General features: G+C 44.3%; 1 protein-coding gene and 1 long non-coding RNA gene across 5 annotated transcripts in view; one reads left to right on the top strand and one right to left on the bottom strand.

Annotated features, from left to right (window-relative positions):
- LOC128340804 (cytosolic phospholipase A2 epsilon-like) overlaps positions 1-4,842 on the top strand; it is a 72,765-nt gene extending 67,923 nt beyond the window's left edge. For all 4 annotated transcript variants that reach the window (XM_053286509.1, XM_053286512.1, XM_053286510.1 and 1 more), the window contains one exon: positions 3,537-4,842. In XM_053286509.1, the coding sequence (XP_053142484.1) occupies positions 3,537-3,754 (218 nt within the window). In that variant the 3' untranslated portion in view covers positions 3,755-4,842. The remainder of the gene's footprint in view (positions 1-3,536) is intronic.
- Positions 3,411-13,515, bottom strand: LOC128340809 (uncharacterized). Its single transcript, XR_008313991.1, has 2 exons — positions 13,396-13,515; positions 3,411-3,716 (listed from the first exon to the last, which is right to left on the bottom strand). It is a non-coding gene; the product is annotated as an uncharacterized LOC128340809 (long non-coding RNA).
- Between the last annotated feature and the right edge of the window lie 13,425 nt (positions 13,516-26,940).

Genomic DNA, 26,940 nt, shown 5'->3' with positions numbered 1-26,940 from the left:
CTTTATTCTTCATTTGTAAGTTCTGTTTTTATGTATTTTATTTATTTAAATGATTTTTATACCATACCTTTAAAAAAAAAAAGTCCAAGGATGACTTACAGATTTAAAATAAATAATAAAACAATAGCAACAAACACCAGTACAACATTCCTATTTAAAAGCTTTCTGTCGACAACAGCAGTAATCTAAAATATCTTCCTTGGGAGAGCATTCCAAAGGGAGGGGGCCACAGCAGAGAAGGTCTTACCCTGTACAGCTGTCAAACAAGCCTCAACTGGAGATCCTCACTGTCAGATCTTGTAGGGCAGGCAGCTTCATGTGTGAGAAATTAGGTACCCTAATCTTATAACATGAAGGATTTTAATCACCAGCACCTTGAATTGTGCCCAGAAATAGACTGGTAAGCAATGCAGCTCCCACAAGACTGGTTTCAATACCCTGTCAAGACTCTCACTGCTGCATTTAGGACCAGTGTCTTCAAGGGCAGCCCCACATAGAGTGCATTATAGTAATTCAATCAAGATCTAATAAGAGCATGTATCATTCTGTCCCTAATTCTAGTTCAGCAAATCCTCTGGTTAGGTAAGGCTGATTTTTCAAGGGGTGTGTCTATGTTTACAAAATGCAGGCCATGTTCTTTGTCTATGCTTACCATTGTCTATGCTCACTAAGCCATGTTCCTTGTCTATGCTTAAAACTGGAATGCTTGTCTAGACCAGTGTTTCTCAACCACCGGTCCCTGGACCGCTGCCGGTCCCCGAAGGGTTGAGTGCCGGTCCCTGACTGGGAGTCAACCCCCCCCACCCCGAAATCAAGGCACTCACTTCCTCAATTTTGCACATGGCACGGAAGAGGAAGAGTATCACGGAGGCGTGGGACCCTTCTTGTGCCTTGCCTCCACGTGCTGCTAGATCTTCCTATAGCTATCTTATTCCCTATCTTTACAGCTTCAAACTGTATGCGATGCGGGGGCATGGAGGAAAAAGTATGGCAGTGGGTGCCACTTGAAGGGCTGCTGGTTCTTGCATGCTCATTGTTTGCAGCCAAAGGTTGGTTGATTGAAACCCAGCTGCCTGTTGTGGTCGAGGCGCCTTGAGAGGGAACACTGTTTCCCTCTTGCATCAGTGGGGCTTGCTTGTATGTTGTTTTCATTGGCCCCATGTAGCTTTTGAATTTTTCCAATGGCCCAGCATCCCCTCTCCATTGAGTAATCACAAGCACCTCCACTCCAGACATACTGGAGACAAATTTGTTCACCCAGGCTTTTAGATTCAGGGGTTCTCAACCTTGGGTACCCAGACGTTGGTGGACTTCTGCTCCCATAATCCCGAGTCATAATGGCCAAATGCCATTGTTGTTGGGGTTATGGGAGTTTAACTGAGGGACCCAAGGTTAAGAACCCCTAATATTCCATGTTTGCAAAAGATTCCAAATTTAATTATTTTAATGCTTATATTATTTTCATTCTAAACTGCCCAGAGATGCAAGTTTTGGGCAGTATAGAAGTCTGATAGATAGACAGACAGACAGACAGATAGACAGACTTGAAACCCCTTTACTAACTGCTGGTCCGGGAAACTGCGCATGAAGAATGTAGCGGTCCTTGAAACTCTGCACGAAGAATTTAGCGGTCCTTGACTCCAAAAAGTTTGAGAAACACTGGTCTAGACCACAATGGGTAACACTTTGCAAAAGACAACACTGGTTAAGGGTCATTGTAACTAACAATACAATCAGTTACTCTGGGATATCAACCCTTGAAGTCATATGAACAAAAGAAGCTGCCTGATGCTGAGTCAAACTTTTGGTTCACTTTCCTCTGTATTGTCTGCACTGACAGGCAGTGAGTCAGTAGAGTTTCAGACAAGGGACTTTCACAACCGTTCCTGAAGATATGAGGAACTGAACCTGGGACTTTCTGCATACAGCTAGGGATGTGCACAGACCAGTTTGCCCAGTTCGGTTCAGATTCAAACAGAAATGGAACCAGACTGGGCATGTCTGAACGAAGGGCCCCTGAATGAGGGGCCCAGTTCAGTTTGTATTCAAACCAGTTCAGGTCTGGTTAGGGGTGCCATCTATGTTAAAATTTGTTTTTAAAAAGGCAGACTTACCGCTGCATAGTGATGTGCCTGGACCGGTCCGGAGGCCATTCTACAGGCCTCCGGACCGGTCCGGACATGGGCGGTCGGGGTTCGGAGGGATTGGGGGGGTTCCTTTAAGGGCAGTGGAGGGTTTACTTACCCCTCCTGCCGCTTCCGCCCCCCAGCATGCATATTCTTTTTAGTAATTGGGGCGGTAGGATACCTCCCTGCCGCCCCTTCCCCTGCTTGGCTGCTAAAGGCTGCAAGAAGCCTTTTGCGTGCGCGCACGTTGCATGCGTGCTTCACATCTCCGCGTCGTGCGTGTGTGGCCACGTGCGCGTACATGTCGCGGAGACATGAAGCGTGCGTGCGATGTGCGCATGCGCAAAAGGCTTCTTGCAGCCTTTGGCAGCCAAGGAGGGGAAGGGGCAGCAGGGAGGTATCCTGCCGCCCTGATTACTAAAGAAAATACACGCGCCGGAAGGGGGAAAGTGGTGGGAGGGGTAAGTAAACCCTCCCCTGCCCTTAAAGGAACCCCCCACGCCAGTGCCGGACCGCAGCTCCGCGGTTCCGTGCACACTCCTACCGCTGCAGAATGCTTTGGCATCCTTGTGGGGTGCTGTTGCAGCCATACAGGGAGGTCTCTGGAAGTTCCCCCCTCCCCCACCGGCCTCCCCCTGGTCTCCTATGGGCCAGTTGGGCCCATTTGGGGGCCATTTTGGCCCTCTGTGAGTGTGCAGCCATTTTTGAGGCTACCCAGCCCATAGGAGACCAGGGGAGGCCAGTGGGGAAACCACCAAAGACACCTCCCCACAACTGCATTTGCACCCCCTGAGGCTGCCAAACCCCTTGGTAGTGGTAAGTCTGCCTTTAAAAAAACAAACAACCAACATATTTTAACATGGATGGCACCTCTGAACTGGTCCCAAGCCGGCCTGGCAAGGTTCTGCTCAGCGTCGAGCCAAACCGGGCCCAGTTCAGCTCAAGGTAGAGCCCTTGAACCTCGAGCTGCCAGCTCGCACATCCCTACATACAACCCATATACTTTACCACTCAGCTGCAGTGAACCCTGACTCACTTCAGGTTCTTATTTATTTACATATTCAAAGGGTCAGTCAGAAGTTAAAGTGAGGCAACAGAGAGTAACTTGTCAGCCAGTAAACTTTGCCCCCAAATCTGCTTTCCTATTAATCAAGGATGGGTTTTTTTAAACCAATGAAATCTAACAAATTAATTAATTAAACATCGCAGCCCTAGATTTTGAGTTGTCCAAAACAAGATAATGCCATCATAATCTGCAATAAAACCAATGATTAAAGAGTATGCTAGATTTATCTTATTTTATAAATAATCATGAATGAATGCTAAGAACTTTCTCAGTAGAAAAAAAGTTTTGTTTTTGTAAAATGACCCAGATATTAAAATAATAATAAAGTACTGCCTCTATCATAGGTGTGGAACGTTGTGGTGATGCTGAGATGGCTGAAGGAGATGTTGATGTTTCCACTTGCCACACTCCATACTCTACTTTCTGCCTCGCATATTCAGATGAGAATTTTGACAAGCTGGTGAATCTGAGTGAATACAACATCTTGAATAACCAACACTTGATTCTGCAAGCTTTGCATGCAGCTGTGGAACGGAAAAGACAACAATGGTGCAAGGATTAATTTTTTTAATGTGTATCAATAAAAATCAAATGGGTTTCTTTTTTAAAAAACAACAACAACCCATTAACTTATGGGTAGGCCACAATTCATGGTTAACTTGAATACCCCCATGGGATCAATTTCATCTCTTGATCCCATGGGGGTCTTGGGATCTACCTGTTTCATGTTTCAACAGGGGCACCATTTCAGATTTAAGTGAGTGGATGGTAAGATTCACAGCAAAGTACAAAGGTCTACACTTGAATATATGTAACATTAAACTGCAAAAACAAAAACCCAACCTCGTGTGCTTAAAGAGAATCTGTTGCAACTTTTTAACTTCCTAACTATAGTAGTGCTATCAACACAGGTCACATAACCTCTGACACAGAGACATGCACATCCTTTTTTTTTTTTAACAAGGCAATAGTAAACAGACTCATTTAATTGTTCATACTGATAGTTATTTATTTTGCAGAACTAATACATTGACTACAGAAAGGACTGGTCCTGATGAATATGAAAATATAGGTTGGGGATAGGTTGACTGCACCTTTGTATTCTTTTATGCCTTTTCATTCCACAGTCATTCATTACAAAAGACTGTGTCCAGTATGTATCTTCTGTTATGATGATTTTTTTCTAGTAATTAGTAATGGCAAACCTGGTGTAGTAGTCCCCAAAAGACTGTCCTAATGAACAATTTTTCCTCCTCTCAAATGTGCAAGTCTGAAAAGAGGGTTAATTTGGATTGGTTGGAGTAAGTGTATGATGCTCCATTGTGCTGTCTTCCTCCTCAGCTGGGTCACATGAGTGTGAGGCAGAAGATTAGGTGGGATCAGCCCATTAGAAACAAGGGCTTTAATCTTGTTGGAATATGTAGATCTGTACATATTCCGCCTCTGTGATTCTCTTTATTTAGCAGAGGGAGAGCAACTGGCCCTATCAAGCCCCAGCACAGCATCCCTCCAGTGGCTGTTGCTGGTGTCTATCTTATTTCTTTTTTAGATTGTGAGCCCTTTGGGGACACAGAACCATTTATATTTATTGATATCTATGTAAATCACTTTGGGAACTTTTGTTGAAAATCAGTATATAAATATTGGTTGTATTCATATTTGTATTCATACTTGTGTATGAACCTATACATAGCTTTACATGTTATCTCCCTTGAGCCCAATCCAGTCTGAAAGAAAGCTCAGTGTGTGTGAGCAGAGGACTCCCACTTTGCTGAACAGAGTCCTGTTTCCCCTGCCCTCTCCTTCCCCTACATCTCCACAGGCACCATGAGGAGCCCTTGTAGGAAATAAGAAAGCGAGTGTGAGTGACAAATACCCATCCAGCCCTCCCTAGAGAATGAGTAATTTACATGGCACAGAGATGGGGATAGGGAAAGCTTGCACAACAGGGGCAGAACTATAATAGGGTGGATGGGTTAAAATAACCTGCATCCAAGAGCTCCTGAGCATCTGGGAGGAGCTGCTGAGTTCCTCCCTCTCACTGGCCAGGGCTCCCACGACTTCTGCCTTCTTTGGCCACTTGCCTGGTTCCCGGGCCCATCCTCATCCTATTGGCCAGGCTCCTTCCATTCCAGCCAATGGCAGAGGACCTGCATGCACTCCTGATGGGCTGATGGAAAGACAGTGGGACTGGGAGCTGGGTGGCAAGGGGTGGAGGTGGTCGCAGCAGCCATGACAATAGGGATGCCAGCTTGAAGGTAGGCCCACTCTCCCCTCACAATGCTACTTTTGTATAAGCCTCCTTTGTTCCCTTCGGTGTTTACTTGTGCCAAGGTGTGACACTCTCGAGTAAGAGGGCAAACTTACTGGGAACTGTCTATCCCAATCAATATCCCTTGCCTCAAGACAAACAGCCTTTGTAAGTATCATAATAGCACCGGGGTATAGTTTGGACAGATTATAGGCATGGGCTCTTTTCGACATAACTTTTAGTGTCTAACAAAATCTAATATAAACAATATAATATAGAGGTTTGGTGTAAAATACAACATTTACAATGAAAAGGCTTGCATCAAAAAATATCAAAAGGCTTGCATCAAAAGAAATGCATAGCTTAAAACAGATAATCTTTAAAAATGCATACTGAAAAATAATCAGTAATCAATCAAGGCTTGAAACTCTCTCTCTCTCTCTCTCTCTCTCTCTCTCTCACACACACACACACACACACACACACACACACTTCTTGGCTCCAAAAGACTTCTAGATAGCATTTAAAAGTAGCTCTTTAGAGTTTCCTGGCATCTCAAAGAACATTTGTAAATAATATAATTCAAAGCCATCACTTCAATCTTTAAAAAGACTGGCTCCATCTTAAAACAGGTGACCAATCAACCCTGTTTCTCTAAAAGTAACTTTTAAAAGTCCATAGTCAGCGCAGCCATAGACTAGCTGCTTGACAGCATTGTCAGCTCATGATTCAAAGTTCCTTTTGTGTGTGCACTAGATACCTTAATTTCATAATGGAAACTCTCACTCCAACAGCCTATCCTAATTCAAAACAATTATTTAGTTTATATTATTTGGTCCTCAAAATATTACTCCAATTGGAGACAGAAATATTGTTTTGCTTATTCACATTTTTTCTCCTCATTAAAATCAGACTGGTCTCTTAGCAGCCTTGGTACATGCAGAAAAACCTGTGCAGAGTTCATAGCCTCAAAGGTTATGCTTTCCAGCTTACATGTAGCTGTGGGACCAAAAAAAATAAAAAAATAAAAATGGCTCCTCTCATGTCAAGCAGGAAGGCCAGATTAGTCCAGAATTGCATCTATCCATGACACTTGCACTGTCTACCCATGAGCCCATGTTCCTGCATTGTCTGCCTGTATCCTCTGTGAAAGAGGGACTTCTATTGAGCCATCTCAAGATTCCATGAGTGCTGGATTGGGCCCTTAAGTTGTTGTTGTTGTTATTCTTTTTTACATATGTTGTCACCCACCTAGAGCCTTCCAAAGGTTGGTGGAAGAGAACGCTAAATAAATACGTGTACTCACTTTACAAACAAAGGCTGACATCCTGACTACCACTGCATGCTTCTAATATCAATGTACTCACAGCAATAACTCCCCCACTAGTCCCTGCACTTCTGAATTGTGGGCACTCTTGAGCAAGAGTACAAGGACCTTTGGAGTTCCTTTGTGCTCTGGACTCACTCTGTTAGAGTGGAAACAAGTTTCTGGCCTCAGGGGCATATTTCTTCACTAACAGAGTGCTTTCAGAGCATGGGGGAGCTCTGCCAGTATTTGGGCTCTTGTAGAAGAGTGCCTGCACATCAGGAATAAAGGGGCTAGTACAGAGGCTACTGCTGTGTAATTGCAGTACTGTAACATCTAACTGATGTTAGTAGCATGCACATAGTGGGAGTCAGGGTGTCAGCGAATGGATCTAATTCCCCAAGAAGTTATTGTACATAAGCCACATCTGAAAGTCCCATTTGGGAGAAAAAAAGATGTGACCCCTTCCCCCAAAAAAGTCACAAAATGGTCCATGGCAGGAGGTGTTGAAGAAAGAGAAGCTGCATCATTAATCATCACTATTGATATTGTGATATCAATAGATATTGCATGAGCAATATCTTACAGAATATTCATGACATTTACACAACCTCATTCCACACCACAGCTGCAATAGCTATGAGAAAGCAAAGTGGGACAGAGTTGCCCCTGAATAGTGCCTACAGAGAAGTTTCAAGATGAGTTTGCTGCATAGATCAACCCCTCATTGACAATACACAAAGTTAGGCAGTTGTTGTTTAAAGTGAAGCCATAGAGGTTGTTTTCTTTGTGCTGGCATGTTAGATGCAACTTTGGCACATAGATCTTGTGGAGAAACATAATTCTAGAATCAGCCCTCAACTATGGGCACCAGAGTTCAAGGACGATGCTCAGAAGCAGAGAAGCATATGAAGGGACCATAAAGAGGCCAACATGGAAAATCCTCTATAGGTTGTATATTATTTATTTATTTATTTACTACATTTTAATACCGCCTTTCTGCCTTGACAAAGACACCCAGAGCGGTTTACAATATTAAAAGAAGCAAATTACAGAAGATCAATAAAATGTTGTCTCAGGCTGTTGGTCTTTTCAGGAGCTGAGGACAAGAGCTCCCTGGCCTGGGTGCATCCTTTCTTGCCTTCCTCTCTGGATGCACTAGTCTTTCAGTACTCCTGGGAAGGTGAGGGGAGGGCTGCCTCACCAGACCTCACAGGATAAAGAAACTGGTGATGAATTCATCATCATCATCATCATCCCCCAGTGAGGCACTACCTTGGCGTGGTTGTGGGGCTTGTGTGCTCTGAGGAAGGTGAGAGCTATGCCAGAGGTCCAACCATACTGGACAGGTCTCACCAGAGGAGCCAGACAAAGAGTGCCTCTCCCATCAACAATATGGTGAGACGTAACTTTAATAAATCTATACCGGATCGGTCGTCGCCCAGGTCAACAAGGACCGCGCCAGGTGCTATAGTCCCTCGACATCTGGTGGCAAGTGGGCAACAGGACTCAGGATCTTCAGTTGAGCAACCAGGCCTGGAGACTGCAAGGTTACTGGAAGAAACATCGCTTAACCGAAAAAAAATATACGAAAAATGCCAACAAGGAAATCATGATTTGCTATTACAAGTCTAGTCCAACTAGAAGAGGTTATTTAAAAAGAATGTACCAAATTTGGAAAGAGAAGCATCCAGATACAGAAATAACAGAACAAAGGCTAGCAGACCAGAGAAGATACATAATAAGAAATAAAGTATTCACAGGAGTATTCACAGGAGTTGAGCTGGAAGAACTGCAAAGAGCAACACAGGCTCAAGATATGGAAGAAGAATTACCACCAATTGAAGAAGTTGCTCAGGCGCAGGTGGAGGAGGTGTTGGAAATCGAGGATGCCACTGTTACTGAACTGTTTCAAAATCAAAACCAGGCAACCGCCCCTTTGCCTTCACCTCAAAAACCCAAATGCCGTTTAACAGAAAAGCAACAAGAACTAAAGCAAAAAATAACTGAGCACATGAACCAAACAACTGCCAGGGTTCGACTTCCAGCTCTAAAAACAGTTGCCAAAAAACAACTCGCTCAGGCATTAAAAGATGTCAATGCTGCACTTGCAGAAATAACAACCAAGAATTTGCAAGAAACAAACCAACTAATGTACAGTTCAGCAACAATAACAACACAAGAGTTCGGATATAAGATCAGTGGACCTGTCAAAAAAGAAAGCAGTACATCACCTAAATGGAAGATTAGATTAGAAAATAAAATCTCCAGGCTTAGATCAGATGCTAGTAAATTGAAAGATATGAAAGAAGATTAGTGTCAAAGAAGATTAGCAGGTATGAAGCCAGAATTACACAACACAGGCAGAATCTCCAATGCCAGTCGAATCAGAGACGTTTCTACCAAAGCATAGGAGAAACTGCAAGAAACCTAGAAACACCAAATAAAGAAGAAACAGTGCACTTCTGGGGGAAATTATGGGACAATCCAATAGATTATAATAAAAAAGCAGGCTGGATGAAAGAGGTCAAAAAATGTAACCAACAAATGCAAGATCTAATAATAACACCAGAATTAATAAGTGAAAGAGCAAAGAAAATTAAAAATTGGACTGCGCCAGGCGACGATGAACTGCATGGCTTTTGGCTTAAACACCTAACAAGCCTTCATAAACAACTATCAAAACAGTTCAATCACATTTTGCAAGGAGGTGATATTGAACAATGGCTAACAACTGGGAAAACTCATCTCATCATGAAAGTCCCAGCAAAAGGTGCAGGTCCAAGTAATTATAGACCGATAACCTGCCTGCCAACCATGTTCAAATTATTAACTGGAATAATAGCAGATGAAGTGATGCAACACTTATTAATTAACAAACAGCTTCCAGTTGAACAGAAAGGAAATTGCCTGAACACCAGACGCACAAAAGACCAGCTGCTGATTGACAAAATGATTTTAGAAAACTGCAAGAGAAGAAAAACCAATCTAAGTGTTGCAAGGATTGACTGCAAGAAAGCCTTTGATTCATTGCCTCACACATGGATACTAAAATGTTTAGAAACAACTGGTGTCAGCAAAAACATTCAGATATTTATTTAAAAAAGCAATGAGCATGTGGAGTACATAGTTAACAATCAATGGCGAGACACTTGGACAGGTTAGTATTAGAAGAGGCATTTTCCAAGGGGACTCACTATCCCCTCTATTGTTTGTAATTGCCATGACCCCACTTTCACAAATACTAAACAAAATAGGCCTCGGATACCAAAAATCTAAAACATCAAGTCAAATAAACCATCTGCTGTACATGGACGATCTGAAGTTGTATGGAAAGTCCCAGTCAGAAATCGAATCACTGCTAAAGACTGTCCGTATATTCAGTAGCGATATAGCAATGGAGTTTGGACTAGACAAGTGTGCTGTATTAATAATGAACAGAGGGAAAATAATAAAAACAGAAGTAATAGAACTGCCCAATGGAAGCAAGATCAAGAACCTGGAAGAGAAAGAACATTACAAGTACTTGGGCATTCTCCAGGCTGATAACATCGCACACACTGAAGTTAAAAGAAAAATTGGAAGTGAATACATCAGGAGAGTTAGAAAAATCCTCAAGTCCAAACTCAATGGCGGAAACAGTATACAAGCCATAAACACCTGGGCTACACCTGTTATCAGATACACTGCAGGAATAATAGACTGGACCCAGGCAGAGCAAGAGACGCTAGATCGTAAGACCAGGAAAATCATGACCATCAATCATGCTCTGCACCCCCGCAGTGATGTTGATAGGCTATACTTCCCTCGCAGATCAAGTGGAAGAGGAATGCTGCAAGTCCATCAAACAGTAGAGGAGGAGAAAAGAGGCCTTGAAGAATATATCAAGGACAGTGAAGAAGATGCACTTCAAATGGTCAATAATGCGACACTATTCAACACCAATGAAAGCAAGCAGGCCTACAAGAAAGAACAAGTCAAGAACTGAGCAGAAAAATGGAAAAATAAGCCACTGCATGGTCAATATTTGCACAATATAAGTGGGAAATCAGACATCACCAAGACCTGGCAATGGCTTAAGAATGGCAACTTGAAGAAAGAAACAGAGGGTTTAATACTGGCTGCACAAGAACAGGCACTAAGAACAAATGCAATAAGAGAAAAAGTCGAAAAATCCACAACAAACAGTAAGTGCCACCTTTGTAAAGAAGCAGATGAAACCGTGGACCAGCTAATCAGTTGTTGTAAGAAGATCGCACAGACTGACTACAAACAAAGGCATGACAAGGTAGCAGGGATGATACACTGGAACATCTGCAAAAAATGCAAGCTACCTGTAGCCAAACATTGGTGGGATCATAAAATTGAAAAAGTTGAAGAAAATGAAGATGTAAAAATATTATGGGACTTCCTACTACAAACAGACAAACATCTGCCACACAATACACCAGATATAACTGTAGTCGAGAAGAAAGAAAAACAAGTCAAAATAATCAACATAGCAATACCAGGGGATAGCAGAATAGAAGAAAAAGAAATAGAAAAAATCACCAAATACAAAGATCTACAAATTGAAATTGAAAGGCTGTGGCAGAAAAAGACCAAAATAATCCCAGTGGTAATTGGCCCCCTGGGTGCAGTTCCAAAACAACTTGAAGAGCACCTCAACACCATAGGGGCCACAGAAACCACCATCAGCCAATTACAAAAAGCAGCTTTACTGGGAACAGCCTATATTCTGTGACTATATCTATAACAACAGCAACAACATTGACAATATAATTCTGGCATCCCAGGTCCTTGGGAAGGACTCGATGTCTGGATAAAACAAACCAGTCAATAACACCTGTCCGACTGTGTAAATTAATAATAATAATAATAATAATAATAATAATAATAATAATTTAGCAAGTAATTTTTGATTGTTGTTGGCCAGCCTAGCATTAAAATCACTGGCAATCAACAAGTGCGCCTGAGGATATAAACACTGAAGATCTTCTATATAAGATTTCAATTTAGACCATATTGTTTTAATGCAGGTAATCCTATTCAAGGGCGGAATGTATACATTAATGAGTAGTAGGAACAAGGCCTTAGATTTAGTAATGAGGGCCATAGCAAACTGTTCACAACTTGGTAATGAAAGACATTCAAAATTGAGAGCAGTGTTAACTGATATGCAGAGACCACCAGTCGCTCTGCCTCTATTCATTGTGGGGATAGCTGCAAGTGAAAAGGTAACAAAATTGTTCAAATACGGGTCCTCAACCATCCAAGTTTCCTGAAGAAAAAGAAGATCAACTTCCACCACAAATATCCAAAATTCCAAATCCAGCAATTTTGTCCTTAATCTGGCCACATTCCATGAGAGACTTCTGAGAAAACAATTCTTGTAGAGTTGTCAGTCAGAATACTCAAATAAAATATTAGCATGATCCAAGAATTGCCTGTGTCCCAAATCCGGATCTGTAAAATTAGCAAGAGCCTGAAGATCCTCCACCTCAGGCTGAAATGACTGGTCTAGTAGAGAAGGAAGAAGAGTTGGAGAACCAGAGTTTTGCAAATTCAGTAAGGTAGGCATAGAAAATAATGCTGCCCTAGTCTGAATAGCCTCCTGTAAAGTTCGTCGGGATGAACTTAGATTCAGGAGTGAAATGCACTGGTCAAAGTGCGGATCTGCAGAAAAAGGCAGTACTTGGCCCTCCAATATAAACTCCATCTTGTCTTGAGGTGAACTGTCTGATGGACTTGTTGATTTTGGCAAAGTATCCAATTTAATACAAATCCTCTGACTACTCTGTCCAGTTCATCCTGCATAGCAATTAATTGTTTGTCTGTTCCAGACGTGGAAGGAGAAGAATGATCAAAAAAGGAATTTATCTCTGATAAAGTCAAAAGCTGATTGCTATTCAATTCTTCCGGGGAGATACTAAAATTGTTTCCAGAGTTATTAAGGGACTTACAGTCCATCATAACAGGTAACGTTTGCATTTGATTCATATGAGAATCAGTCAAAGGGAAAATGTCCCGAGAAGTATCCTGGGGAAACACAGAGCATTTGACAGCTGAAGTGGGATTACTATTCAACACTTCAGGAGAGTTCTTCCTTTTAAACAATTTAGAGTAAACATCAGCAAAAACTCTTTGTGGCTGAATGTTGTAAATAGCCAAAAAATCATACATATGCAGGAGAGAGAGAGGAACTAAGGAGGACTTAAAGGTAAGGAGAAGCTTGAGGGTATTTGGTCTTCTGGTAGGTTGTTTATCATACTAGCCTACCTGCACAGAGCATCTGTGCACTCTTTGGGGCCCGCTGCTCCCTCCTGCCACACTCTCTCTTGCCCTCCCTCCCTCTCCCTCCTGCCCCACTCTCTCTGCTTCACACTCTCTTGCTCTTCCTCCCTCTGCCCCCTCCATCCTGCCCCCTCCCCCTCCCCCCTGATCCCCTTTCTCTTGTCCCCTGCCCTCCCCTCTCACCCCTCTCCCCTCCCTCCTGACCCCCTCTCTCTTGCCCCCTCCCCCTCCTGCCCCACCCTCTCTTGCCCTCCCTCCCCCTGCCCCCCTGCCCTCCCTCCTGCTCCCCTCTCTCTTGTCCTCCCTCCCCTTCTGTTTCTCTCCTCCCCCCCCCCGACACTGTGCCTCTTACCTCAGCAGGTGGCGAACAGGGAACCTCCTCCCGGGCAGCGAAATCCCGCCGCCCGTTTCCCAGACTGACATCTCTTCAGTCGCAGACCTTCAGTTCCTGCACGACTGTTACTGTTCTCAACTGTCAGAACTCTGAAAGTGGGCCACGCGCTTCCCTCCTTTCAGAGTACCTGCGTGCAGCTACCACGCGCAGCCACGCTACCTTTTGCTGCTGATGTCGCCTGCCCACTCATCTCCCTCAGTCCCAGCAGTCTGCCAGGACCACCAGTTTGGGGACCGACGCACTTCCCTCCTTTCTGCTCTCCACCCTCGGGCGCTCCCAAAGCGAGCCAACCTCTTCCCTCCTTTCAGCCCACTCTCAGTACCTGCTGCAGCCGAACAATTCCAAGCCCCAACAGCCCCAAGCTTAGCGCTGGTAGCGCTTCCCTTTTGGCCCCGCAGTCTCTCCCACTGCCGCCAAACTCCCTCAGTCCTTCAGTCTCGGCACTCCGAACATTTCCAAGCCTAAACAGCTCCAAATTTCCACCCTTTTCCACTCCTCTAACTCAGTCCCAGCAGTCTGCCGCTGGACTGTGTTTCCCACCCAACAATGCCGCGAACTCTCGCAACCTCTTGCGAGAGTTCCGCCGCCAAATCCAGGGCACGCATGCTGGCTAAGTGAATTAAATATATAGATGACTGAAGGTCAATAAAATTAATATGAAATGAAAGAAGTTGTGCAAGAGAATGTTTGATTAGAAACCAGCTGGACCATCAACTTGAATTCAAGGGGTTTTAAAATATTAAAAGGGATACTTTTAATCCCCTGGTGGCGCAGTGGTAAAAACTGCCGCCCTGTAACCAGAAGGTTACAAGTTCAATCCTGACCAGGGGCTCAAGGTTGACTCAGCCTTCCATCCTTCCGAGGTCGGTAAAATGAGTACCCAGAATGTTGGGGGGCAATATGCTAAATCATTGTAAACCGCTTAGAGAGCTTCGGCTATAAAGCGGTATATAAATGTAAGTGCTATTGTAAGTGCTATTGCTACTTGCTTCAATTGTAAAACTTTATTTAAGCAACCTGTAGGGGCCACCCTCTCCTTAGGAATCTCCTTACAATGCATAGAGACAAAATTGGAATTAGTATTAGCCAGGTTGCCTGAATTCTCTTGACAAATCTTATGAGATCGTTCAGCAGAATGTAAATCAGACTTCATATTCTCATATTTAAAGGAAGTTAAGGTTGAAGTTGAAGGTGAATGCAACCTTAAGTTCATCAAGCTTAGCAACAATTGTAGACATACGCTGAAATAAACAAATAAGCATCTCTGATGTAAGAAGCGAGAGTTTCAGGCACGGGTCAGTAGCAGTGCTAGCCAAGGGGAAGAAGGACTCTTTAGTTGGATCATTCAGATTCTCTGCTTGAGAGGAGTCTGTATGCAAAAAGGGAGCGGAAGTAGATGAAGATACAAAGACAAGGGAGAAGCAGAGTACTCTCTAACTCCATCCCCTTTCTGCCTTCCAGCCACATCTGATTCAGAAGGAAAATGAGTCGCATTCCCCAGGAACTTAAAATCTTGTCATAGACTGATGTCATCATTAGTATCACTCAATTGAGCATTCTGTTGCTTCAATAAGAAAGTATCCAGTTTGGTCTAAACATAGGCATGATTTGGAGATCCAGAATTCAGTCCTTGCTCTTGTAATTTAAGTCTAGAAGATTTACTCTTAATCATAGCGCCTCAGGAGACCAGTCAGAAAACCTCTTTAAAGTAGAAAGCAATCAGATAATCATTCTTAATGCTCAGTACTCAGCTCTCTCTCACGTAACTAACCAAATAAATATTAACTCGAATAAAACAAAACAAATTAAAACAAGGCCACATGGCAGCTGCTGAGCTTCAAGCTTTCCTCAAGGGCAGCTAGCCAAGTTGTAAAAGGAGAATAAGCAATTAGCTAAAAGATTAAAAGAACGAGCTCACAAAAACGCTGTCCTCCCCTCGATGTCTCAACTGGTCCACCCCCTGCATCAGAGTGGTTTTAAACACAACTGAAACATACGCGTTGTCTGTTTGTTTATATGCCACTTTTCAACAAAGTAATTCACATAGAAAAATAATTAAATAAAATGGTTCCCTGCAGTTCAGCTATGGAAAGCTGTTGGGGGTGTTGCAGAATCTTCTTTCTTTAAGGTTTCCAAGAAAAAAGCATGCCAGAGTTACTTTAGTCACAAAATATCCTTTATTAGAACTTGGGCATATCCCTTGAATCTATATCATAATATACAAAAGGACAAACCTCTGAGAATGTAGAAAGTTAGCATTCGTATGACTGTTACTTTTTAGTAGTAGGAATTGTAACAGCATTAATATCTATAGCTCCATTCATATACATGGTACTTTACAAACAATTCCCCTCCCCTTCGCCTTGTGTGGGGGGGAGGGAGTTTGTCTCAGCCACCCTGGACATGAGGCCCTAGAAGTGGCCTGATTGGCCAATTTGCAAAAAGGGGCGTGGTTTCGGCTGCAGCACGGTCAATCCACGCCTCTACTCTTCAGTTCTTTTCAGGATCTCCCTCCCTCCCTCCCTGATGCAGAGCAGGTTCAGTGACTGGTCGCTTCAGGGCTGAGTAGGAATTTTTTGCTCCCAACGTATTGGCCTTTGTTGGGGTTTTTTCCGCCTACTCCGTTCTGTACTCAGTTGTTAGTTAGTTTTAGGTTGGCCACGTGGGCAGTAACAGTGCGGGCTAAGGGGTAAGTGGTTGGTTAGAGTATGGTGAGCACCCTTGGATATTGTAAGGTGGAATGGTCAATCGCTCCTTTGTAGCCTGTGCGGCACGGAGAGAAATTGATTGCCAGGAAACCTGCTTAAGGATTTCATCAACCTTTGGGCTGCGTGGTCCGGGGTGGGTGAAGACCTTGAGCTGTCCAGATCCCCTCTTCTCTGGAGGGCGGTTGGTTTTGAAGGAGACAGGTAGGGTATACCCGCTTGTTTCCTGAGCCAGGGTGTGTCACCCAAGTCAGGTGATGAATAGGATGGTAGCATCCTAGCTCACACCTAGGGGCCCGCACTGTTCTACGTTGGTGATTAATCACCTGGTTTACAGTCTGCCTATGCCTATTTGTTTATTAATAAACGTGGCCCGTTTCATCCATTTAACGTCTCTGTGTCTTCTTGGGCCGGGGTCTGGGGACAATGAAAAGCCAGGCCCCTGCGCTGAGTGCCTTACAATCGCTTTCTACTGATCATGGGGATAACTTCACTATCTGTTGGTATGGAGAGATAAAATAATACACTTAATGCTAGAAAGCTGAACAGTTTTGCATTTAAAAAGATGTCAGCCACTGCCTTATTATTTCAATGATCCCCCAAAAGATACTCTTTACAAGGAGACATTCCCATACACAAGAGTACATATACAAACATTCACAGATAAATAAGTTCTCGTCTGGGCATGGGAATCATTGGGTCAGTTTGTTATTTGTATCCAGTATACCATCTCTCTCATTCTAATACCATCTCTCTCATTCTAATAGGTGATTTCAGAGTGTATCGCAACAGATATGTCATAATGAGGCTATTGCAGTATGGACACAAAAGCAGTATGCGATAAAATTTAGATATTGTATCCTGTAGCATCATTTTGCAAGAATTAGCATACCAGGAAATGAATATGAAAAGCAAATGAATGAGACATTGGCGGTGATATAATATTTTATCACATAATATTTTACTACATGAGACACTGGTTGTAGTATCAGCATTTCCCAACCAGTGTGCCATGGCGCACTGACACCAGTTGGTGTACCACAGACTTGCTCTGAGGCAGCTCCAAGAGTGGAGAAAATAGACTCCCTGTGTTTGGGTGCACCTCCTGAATGCGTCCCATCACAAGAGGGAGTTTGTTACAACTGTGGTGGACGTTATCCCCACATGGGTGTTTGCCCCGCCAGGGGCACAACTTGCCATGGCTGTGGAAGAAATAACCATTATGCAAGAGTCTGCAGGTCCTCACAAATTACCTTGTGCCCTTGCCAGCAGGTTCATGGGCAGGCAAATGCTCTTCAGGCTGATCTTCCTGAGGAAGATAATTCATACATGTATACCAGGCCTGCTCAACTTTTTTCCCCCAGCTGTTTTTTGACTACAACTCCCACAATCCCCAGCCAGTGGCCAATTGTGGGAGCTGCAGGAGGGCCAAAGCTGAGAAGACCTATCTATACTGTCTGTTATCCAGCCCCAGCTACTTCTGACCATAAGGGTCTGCCTCATCACTATGTTTTCATGGAGGGACACAGAGTTCATGTTTTAATTTATACAGCGTTCATGTTTTAATTTATACATGTTTTAATTTACACAACTATACATGTGATGGCCAAGTGTGACTATGATGCACTTCCTCAGAAACCGCTGCTGATGCACTCAACCCTGAAAGTGTACCCCTATGCAACTCCAGCTCCGTTGCCTCTGTGTGGCATGTTCCAGACACATTTTACCTTCCAAGACACATACGTCCCATGTATGTTGCACCTAGTGGTGATATCTTGATCATAACCTATGACATGGCCCAAAAGTGATATTGTCATGTCATACTTTGATCCCAACAAACAGACTGAACTTTTGTTGGATACTAGCCCTGTTGACCTGGGTGCTGTCCTCACACAAGTAGATCAACATGGCCATATGTCCACCATAGCATATGCTAGCAAAGCTCTTTCACCCACAGAACAATGGCATTCTCATGAAGGCTCATGAAAGCAACCAAGGTGTGGTGAAAACCAAAGCGTTGTTAAGAGAGAAAGTATGGTTTCCTGGAATTGATGCCTTTGTTGAATGTGTGTAGTCTTGCTCTCTGTGCCAGGCTGCAGTTCCTCGGAGTCACTCAGATCCACTGCAAGTTTCTCTTCTTCCTTCCTCACCATAGGTGGAGGTCAGTGTTGATTTTTGTGATCTCCCCAATGGTGGGCATCTATTGGTTGTCATTGATGATTATAACCATTTTCCAGAGGTGGGAAATGATTACCAGCACTTTTTCTAATACTGTAATCCCCATAGTGGATTAGATTGTCTCAACCTATGGCATACCAGCTGTTCTCAAAAGTGACAATGGACCGCCTTTTCAGAGCCCCCAGTTGGCTCAATTCACAGGCTATCTAGGCTTATTGAAAAATCATGCTGTACTAGCCACAGGCCAGTGGGGAAGTCGAGAGGTTCATGAGGACCCTCAAGAAAGTTCTCTAGTTTACCACAGCAGAGGGTGCCAATCTGAAACAAGAATTATTTCATTTCCTCCACAGCTACAGGTCCACTCCCCACTGCTCTACTGGTGTGTCACCAGCTACTCTTATGTTTGGCAGACAAGTTCAGACAAAACTGCCTCAACTTGACATTCCGTGTCAGGACACTGCTTTATGTCAATGTGATTAACACACGAAGAGTGTGATGAAACAATACAATTAGAGGTGGGAGTAACAAAAAGTCAGGGGTGTAGCTATAATTGAGCAGATGGGTTCAAAGAACCCGGGTCCCCAGCTCCTAAGGCCCACCCCCCAGTTCCACCCCTCTCTATTTTCTTCATTATCTCCCTCACTCTGAGGAGCCGCCAGGGAGAGGGGCAAACATGGGCCCCCTCTCCCCCTAGCTACGCTCTTGCAAACAGTCAGCTGCAAGAGCACTGAAGACAGACCGCACTTGCCTCTCTGTAAATAATTTCTATCCCACTAAATAAATAAACAAACAAACAAACAAACAAACTTTATTTGGTTTACAAATTGTTCTCTGGGTAGCTCTCAACAGAGGACTAACACATACAATAAAAACACATAACACATTCTATCGTAATGGACAAGAACAGGATAAAAGAAAATACAAACTACATTACAAAGCAGTTTAAAAACACATTTTAAAATTAGTTAAACATCAGATCAAATCTGAAAACCCAAATTTAAAAGGTCTTTGTGAACAAAAAGGGTGACTATTAAACTGTTCATATTCCTGATGTTCCGGTTCATATTCCTCATATTCCTATTCGTGATCCACTTGTGGAACTCTCTGCCACAGGATGTGGTGACAGCCAACAACCTGGATGGCTTTAAGAGGGGTTTGGATGACTTCATGGAGGAGAGGTCTATCAATGGCTACTAGTCGGAGGCTGTGGGCCACCTCCAGCCTCAAGGGTGTGGCTCTGAGTACCAGTTTCAGGGGAGCAATGGCAGGAGAGAGGGCACGCCCTCAACTCCTGCCTGTGGCTTCCAGCGGCATCTGGTGGGCCACTGTGCGAAACAGGATACTGGACTAGATGGGCCTTGAGCCTGATCCAGCAGGACTGTTCTTATGTTCTGATACAACTCCACTGTCTTGTCCTTGCATATAACTCTTTCCTCTGGATTCTAAATGGCTCAGAGATGAATCTGTTATCCTTCTCTGGCATTGAATGAATTCTTCACCTGAATGCTCCCCCTACTGGCAAGAAGTTGGAATTCCTGAAGGAAGTACAGGTGTAGTGGCTCATCCCCAACTTAATATCATTGTGTAAGTGGCCCAACCCTTGGCTGAGTTCTTGTCTGCAATTATATGAGTTTGTTTGGTGGGGGGGATGTTTTGTATGACTTTGCAACCTTTTTAGGCCATGTCTCATACACTACGATGGATGTGTTATCCCAGGCAGTAGCTAGCAAAGTAATTTAGGAATCACAGTTTCAGGAAGGGTTGCCCAACCAGCTTAAGGATGAGTAGGTTCAGCATCACTAATGATTTTAGGTGTAACACTTCTAATGAATGATATAATAGCTATCCCGAATTACAAGAGAAACAGCCATATCATTCCAGAACGAGTCTAGAGGGGTAGGTAACTGTAAGCATGAAGTTTATTGTAGAGCCCCAAATTAATATGCAAACTAGATTATTGCACCCTAGAATGACAGGTGAAGATAAATTGGCTTCCAGTTGAAATTCTGGCACCAAAGTAGAGTTCCAGGTCCCAGATACAAGCAAAATATGCAATGCCTGAAATCCTGACTTACGAAGCATGTGTGCAGCAAAGGAAGCTCATGCATATTTGCTGCGCCAAAGTCATGTGGGCACTTGTGTAGGGGTTGGTGATTTTTTTACCAATATCCCCTCCCCTCTAAAGTCCTCTGTGATCCCCAAATTTTGTCCCTAAAGGCTCATCTGGTGGCCTTATTGGGTCTTCCAAATTTGAGGACCCAACAAACCATAAATCCAATGACTCGATTCAGACATTATGCAGTATGAGTGTACAGATTTCATGTGTTTGTGTGAATGTACAGATTTCATGTATTTGTGTGAATGGCTGTACCTGTGTTCATTTTAAACATGAACCTAGATACAGGCCCTTCAAATGCATAGTACACACAGGAAGTGTACTTCTGTACCTGCATTCAGCATGACATGTGAATGACTATACCTGTGTACAGATCTGTACCCATATGTGTACTGTACAGTCATTGTATGAGTATTGAACAGGGGCGTAACAAGGTTGGCTTGGGCCCAGAGACAAGTTTCTAAAATGGGCCCCCACCACCACCCATCATCCGTCACCGCCTTCCTCTCCTTCTCCTGGCCCAATGTAGACTCTGCTAACTATCCCAACTAGTTAAAAGGTGTAAATTACAGCACAGCAGAACCAAATTTATTGACTGCCTGACTCCCTTAGACTTGAGACGGTTTACATAATTAAAACAACAACAGCGGGGTGGGGGGACACACACACACACACACACCTCTAAAAGCCTGGCAGAATAGATAAGTGTTGGTGTTGCGCCCTGCTCGCAGAGTTTTGTTTCAGTACCCCAGCAGAATTACATGAAGACTTCAACACACAAGCAAGGTTTTGAACTGAAAAATATATTGTAGAAAATAAGAGAAAGGCACTCACATGATATTGTAACTCAGTAAGTCCATTCACATGTAGATACATATATACAACAGTCACATAGATACAGTGTTCACATGGTCAGCCGGGTGAACCACAGTGTAGCAGCCTCTGCCTACTGTGGGCACTTTGCTCTTCTCTGAGCCTCCTTCTTATACTAGCCTAGGCCAATCACAGCAGACCATTACTTGTAACCGGCCTCACATGTTGCTAGCACTAATCTGGTTGTTTGCAGTCTAATCACAGTAATATGATGACTTGCACCTTTTTGGTTAAAGGCATCTTACACCACAACACCTTACAGAGATACATCCTGACAATAAGTTTTCAGAAGTTTCTTAAAGGACAGAAGGGAGGGGCATTAGGAATCTCAGGAGGCAAGGTATCTCAAATAAATGTGAGGTTGGATGGGATGGGATACAGAACGGGCAGAAAGCAGATTATAATCATGCAGGAAATGAAATGGCCATGAATGGAACCTTGCACAACTGCTGACCTTTCTCCAGTTTGGGAGAGCTAGGAAGAGAGGCTTCTTCTCCTTCATCATGTATACTTTTAAAAGACCCATAGGATCTCATGTGCCAAGGACAGGTCTGTAATGTTTGAGTGATTTCTTTACTCTCTTAACTTTGCATGTTAAGTGATTAAGAGTCAAAGAACAGCCTTGGATGTTAAAAGGGGGTTGATAAAGGAGCCAAGGAACTGTGAAAAGCACACACTTGTCAATCTTCTCTTGTGTGTGCCTCCCCACTTCTGTTTTCCTAATGGGAGGAGGAAGGGGGAGTGGAGCATTGCAATTAAAAATGAATAAAGGCCCTTTGCGATGCTCTGCTTCCCCTTCCTCCCCCCCCTTTAGGGAAACAGAAGTGAAGCCTGGGTGGGTGGGCAGCCATAATGCCCCAAATAATGAATTAATATGCCCACTCCCACTGCCAGACATGCAGCAGGCAGGCGGGAGGGGGGAGTGGGCCATAATGCCCCCAAATTAATCAATGCCAACATGAGCAATGGCGTGAGCAGTACTCTAAAGCTGCCCTAGCTCCTCCATCTCCATAACAGAAGAACTGAATTTCTTAGAAGTGGCTGGCTAGCCTGGTGGCTGGAGAGGCTACAATTGACCTCCTCTCTTCCTTGCTCTCGTCTACATCCAGGAAGCAGAGCCGAATCACCCAATCATGTGCCTGCCTTTCCTTTCTTTATCATGTGGGGTGCCGCCAGCCAATGGATGGGGAAGGAGGAGGAGCTGACAAGGGGAAAGGGTGGGGATGGGGAGGAGGGAGGGGAGGAGGGCAAGGAAATACGGCACGCTCAAATGAACACGGAGGAATTTTTTTAAAAATATATCAAATAATTCAAATCGAAGGAGCTGCGGCAGGCGCTTTGTGGGGGGAGGCACGTGACATGTCTCTGGAGGGCCCCCCCAGAGGCCAGGGCCCCTAGACAGCTGCCTCCCCTTGCCCGATCATAGTATTGAACATAATGTGTGAATGGGTCTAATATCAGAACCAGACCTTTTATAGGAATAGGACACAAAGTGGTGCCTCTGATGATGATTGCCGTGGGCGGGAAGGCTCATTGTGAGAGAGGGTGGTGCTTCAGATATCCTGGTCCCAAACCATTTAAGGATTATAGATAATTACCAGCACTTTGAGCTGTGTTCAGAAACTAGCTGCTAACCAACATAGACTGAACAATATCAGAATTACACATTGGGAAAAAACAGACACCGCACACAACCCTAGCTGCCATGTTGTGCACCAACTGAAGTTTCCTAACAATTCTCAGAGGCAGCCCCAAGTAGAATGCATTATTATAATCTAATCTGGTTGCGCCTAGAGCCTGTGTGACAGTGGATAAATCTACCTTTTCCAGGAAAGGGCAAAACTGGAGCACCAGCCGAAGGCATTCCTGACCACAGCAAAGGCATTCCTGTCTATAGTCACTAACTGATTATTCAGTAGAAAGGGTAGATTCAGGAGTCCTCCCAAACTGCAAATCTGATCCTTTAAAGTGAGTGTAACACCATCTAGAACAGGCTTTAAACCTAGTCCACATTGGCTGCCCTACTGATCAACAACACTTCTGACTTTTTTTCTGGATTACGTTACAGCTTGTTAGTCCACATCCATTCCATAATTGCACTCAAGCAGAGGTTCAGGACCTCTGCAGCCTCCTGAATTCAGATGGAAAGGAGAAACAGAGTTGGGTGTCATCAGCATACAATGACAGTGCACTCCAAATCCCTTAACTGCTTCACCCAGCAGTTTCATACAGGTGTTAAATAGCAATAGTGACATGAGAGAGCCTTGTGATCACTCAGGCCAGTAACCGAAGGAAACAGTAGTGCCCCATCATCAATTTCTGAGACCTGCTAGGATCAGAGATACTACAAAAGAGTGCTCTAACCCCAAACCAGCCAGAAATCCAAGGATATAAGAGTTGATTGTATTGAAAACTAGGGGTGTTTACCGACCCATTTCTAGCAGTTCGGTTTGCCTTTGGATCGAACCACTGGTCTGGGAACTGGTATGGGTGAACCAACCGGTGGTCTGGTCCATTTGATTCAACCAGGTCAGACTGGTTCAATCCAGTTTCATGGTCCAAGGGGCTATGCTTGTAGTGGGGAATCTGGTAAGGATTCCCCTTTATACACAAAGAGGAATCCTGCCTTTAAAAGGGTTCTAAGGACAGCCAAGGGAGTGGTGTGAGGGAACCTTACCAGCGCCAGCAGTGGCTCCTCTAAACCCTGAAAATTTCCCTACCAGCAGCACGGCCTGAACAGTGATGGCACAATTCTGACCTCCATGCATGTGCGGAACCCACACAAATGGTCTCCGTGCATGTGAGGGGGATGGACCCACACGGCTGCTGTGCGGGCCATTCTGCTGGGACGGGGGAGCTCCAGGGTTTAGAGGAGCCACCACTGGCTCTGCCATTAAGGTGCCCTCTCACTGCCCTCCCAGTCACCCTTAGAAGCCATTTAAAGGCAGGATTCCCCTTTGCTTGAAAAGGGGAATCCTCACCGGATTCTCTTTTACAAGCATAGCCCCTCAGACTGTCAAACCAGTCCATGAACTGGGCTCTGTTTGGTTCAAAATTGGATTGACCACCTTTTTTTTTTTTTAGGCCAATCCACTTCGAGTTTGAATCAAACCCAGTTAGATATGAACCAGTTCTGCACACCCCTATTGTATACTGTTGAGATGCAGTAGAACTAACTGGGGACATACTCCCAGTCCAGTTCCTGGCCTAAATCACCCACCAGAGCAGCCAAGTCTATTTCAGTCCCCAAACCAAGCTGGAATCCAAACTGGAAGGCATCAAGAAAAACCAACACTATCCAGGACCACCACCACCTGCTCACACTTTGCCCAAGAGTGGTAAATTTGAGACAGATCAGTAATTATCTAGTAAGGTGGGACCTTCAAGAAAGACCTTGCCACCATCTCCTTTAATTACCTCTAGTCACTGCTTAGAGATAGGGCTGACTTCCTAACTAACAAAGCACCAGAGTTGGTGTTGTGGGCCAGATGGACTAACTCAGCAGTGGTGATCACACGAGGAGGGGATGAATTTTGATAACTTCCCTTCCCCCTGGAAGTGCTGCATGTCACCGGAAATATGACCCCGAGGGCTGCAAGATGTTCACAAACCTATTTTGGGGAGACAAAGAGCACTTCTGGGACAAGAGGAGGTTCCAAAATCCACACACCACACACATACACACAATCACCTCTGCTGAGTTTGTCAGTCCCATTCAGAGCATTCGTGTATCACATCAAGTACCAATGCTTTTAACTAAGATGTCAGTCAATTCAGTGTTGGGATTTGCGACAGATATTGTTTGAGTTCCTTATACAGGGCATCAGAAGTGCACCTAGGCAATTTTGGTGCCCTGACTGCTCCCGCCGTGAGGCCCACCTCCAGCGTAAGGTCCCTCCCAAAACCTACTGGGGGTGGGGGGGCTCCTGCCATGCCAAATCTCAGTTTTTTAAAATTTCAGCCAACATGCAGTGATGGGGTGGCTGCTGGGGGGTGAACCAAGCAGTCTTTCTCCCCCTCCCTGTGGTGATGGTGGCTGGAGTGATGCTGGGCCTGTCCATTTGGTCCAGCATCTCTTTCTAATTGTGAGGCACACCTGTGCAGATGAGAGAGATCGTTGCAAGCCCATGACAACACAGGCTTGCAACAATCTCTCTCAACTGTGCAGCCACCCCTCGACCACGTGGCAGCTGAAATAAAAACAAAGCAGAGGTTTGGCGAGCCAGGCCCAGGGTGGCTGCCGGAGCTGCCCCCTCCTGGCCATTTGGAGGCCACGGACCAGGGCCCCCCAGGTCTGGGGGTTGGAGCGCCTCTGCAGGGCATGCTTCTCTAAGTACTGGCTTGGGGGTGCATCAGTTTGTCAGCTCCTATTTGTCTCCTTGGATTCAACGGTGAGATTTTCCTTCTTTCTGCAGACTTTTAGTCTGTTGTTTTCTTAGCCTATGTTTAGTTAGTAATAAATACTCTTGTTTCTCAGTTAAAGCTGGCTTCTTGTTCAATTACTTAGAGTAGATAAGTAATTTCTCTGCAACATTTAGCACTGAGCGTAGCAATAAAAAGTTAAAACAAAGTTGCACAAAGCAAAGGATGATTTTAAAACAAGTAGAAATTATTTGAAATACTATTGCTTAACAAAACTAGAGCAAAACCTGGAACAAAGCCAGTGGTGGTGATGTAGTGGCTTTCATAGGGCTTTGTGCTAGGGATGTGCACAAAACCGGTTCACCCGGTTCGGTTCAGATCTGAACCGGGTCCGAACCAGGAGGGGATGGTTCGATTTTGGTTTTGTCCAAACCACCCCCTGGTTCGGTTCGGATCCGAACCGGTTCAGACCAGTTTGGTTCGGTTTGGACACCTGAAAATTGGTAGGACGGTAGCTGGCACCCAGCAGTACCTGTCACCCAAACCCCAAAGCAATCGGACACTCGTATGATATTTTATGAATTTTTGAAAATTATTTTTTTTCTCATAGGATATAATGGGACTTGAACCATGCCATTATTCCTTATTGTGGAGCACCCATGGGTGCCAACAACCATGCAAACACTGAAGCAATCAGACACCCCTAGGATTTTTAATGAATATTTGAATTATTTTTAATTATTTTTCTCATAGAGTATAATGGGACCCGAACTAGTCCATATCCCCTATTTTGGAGCACCTAGGGGCACAAAAGCAGGGTGGGTGGTAGACAGACAGGGGTGCCTACAACCCACAAAACCCCAAGGCAATTGGACACTCCTCTAATTATTGGTAAATTGTTAAATTATTTTTGAATTCCTCATAGAGAATAATGAGGATTGCAGCAAATGTATAGCTTCACGTCGGGGGGAAAGGGGTGTCGTAGAGTGGAGTGTGGTGGGTGGTAGTTCCTAGGGTGGGCAAGGAAGCTATCAGAATTATTTGAAAGGAATTGGGCAAAGGGGTGATTTTTAAGTGATTTTTGAAGTTTATGCATCTTTAAGGTTTTTCTCCATAAAGAAGCATGGAGGTGTCAGCAAATGTATAGCTTCACGTTGGGGGCAAAGGGGTTTCATAGAGTGGAGTGTGGTGGGTGGTAGTTCCTAGGTTGCGCTAGGAAGCTACCTGAATTATTTGAAAGGAATTGGGCAAAAGGTGGATTTTTGGTTA

Source organism: Hemicordylus capensis, chromosome 1, assembly GCF_027244095.1.
Source record: "Hemicordylus capensis ecotype Gifberg chromosome 1, rHemCap1.1.pri, whole genome shotgun sequence".
Lineage (NCBI taxonomy): Eukaryota > Metazoa > Chordata > Lepidosauria > Squamata > Cordylidae > Hemicordylus > Hemicordylus capensis.
Note: the sequence above shows the minus strand (reverse complement) of the source record. Positions and strands in the feature narration are given on the sequence as shown.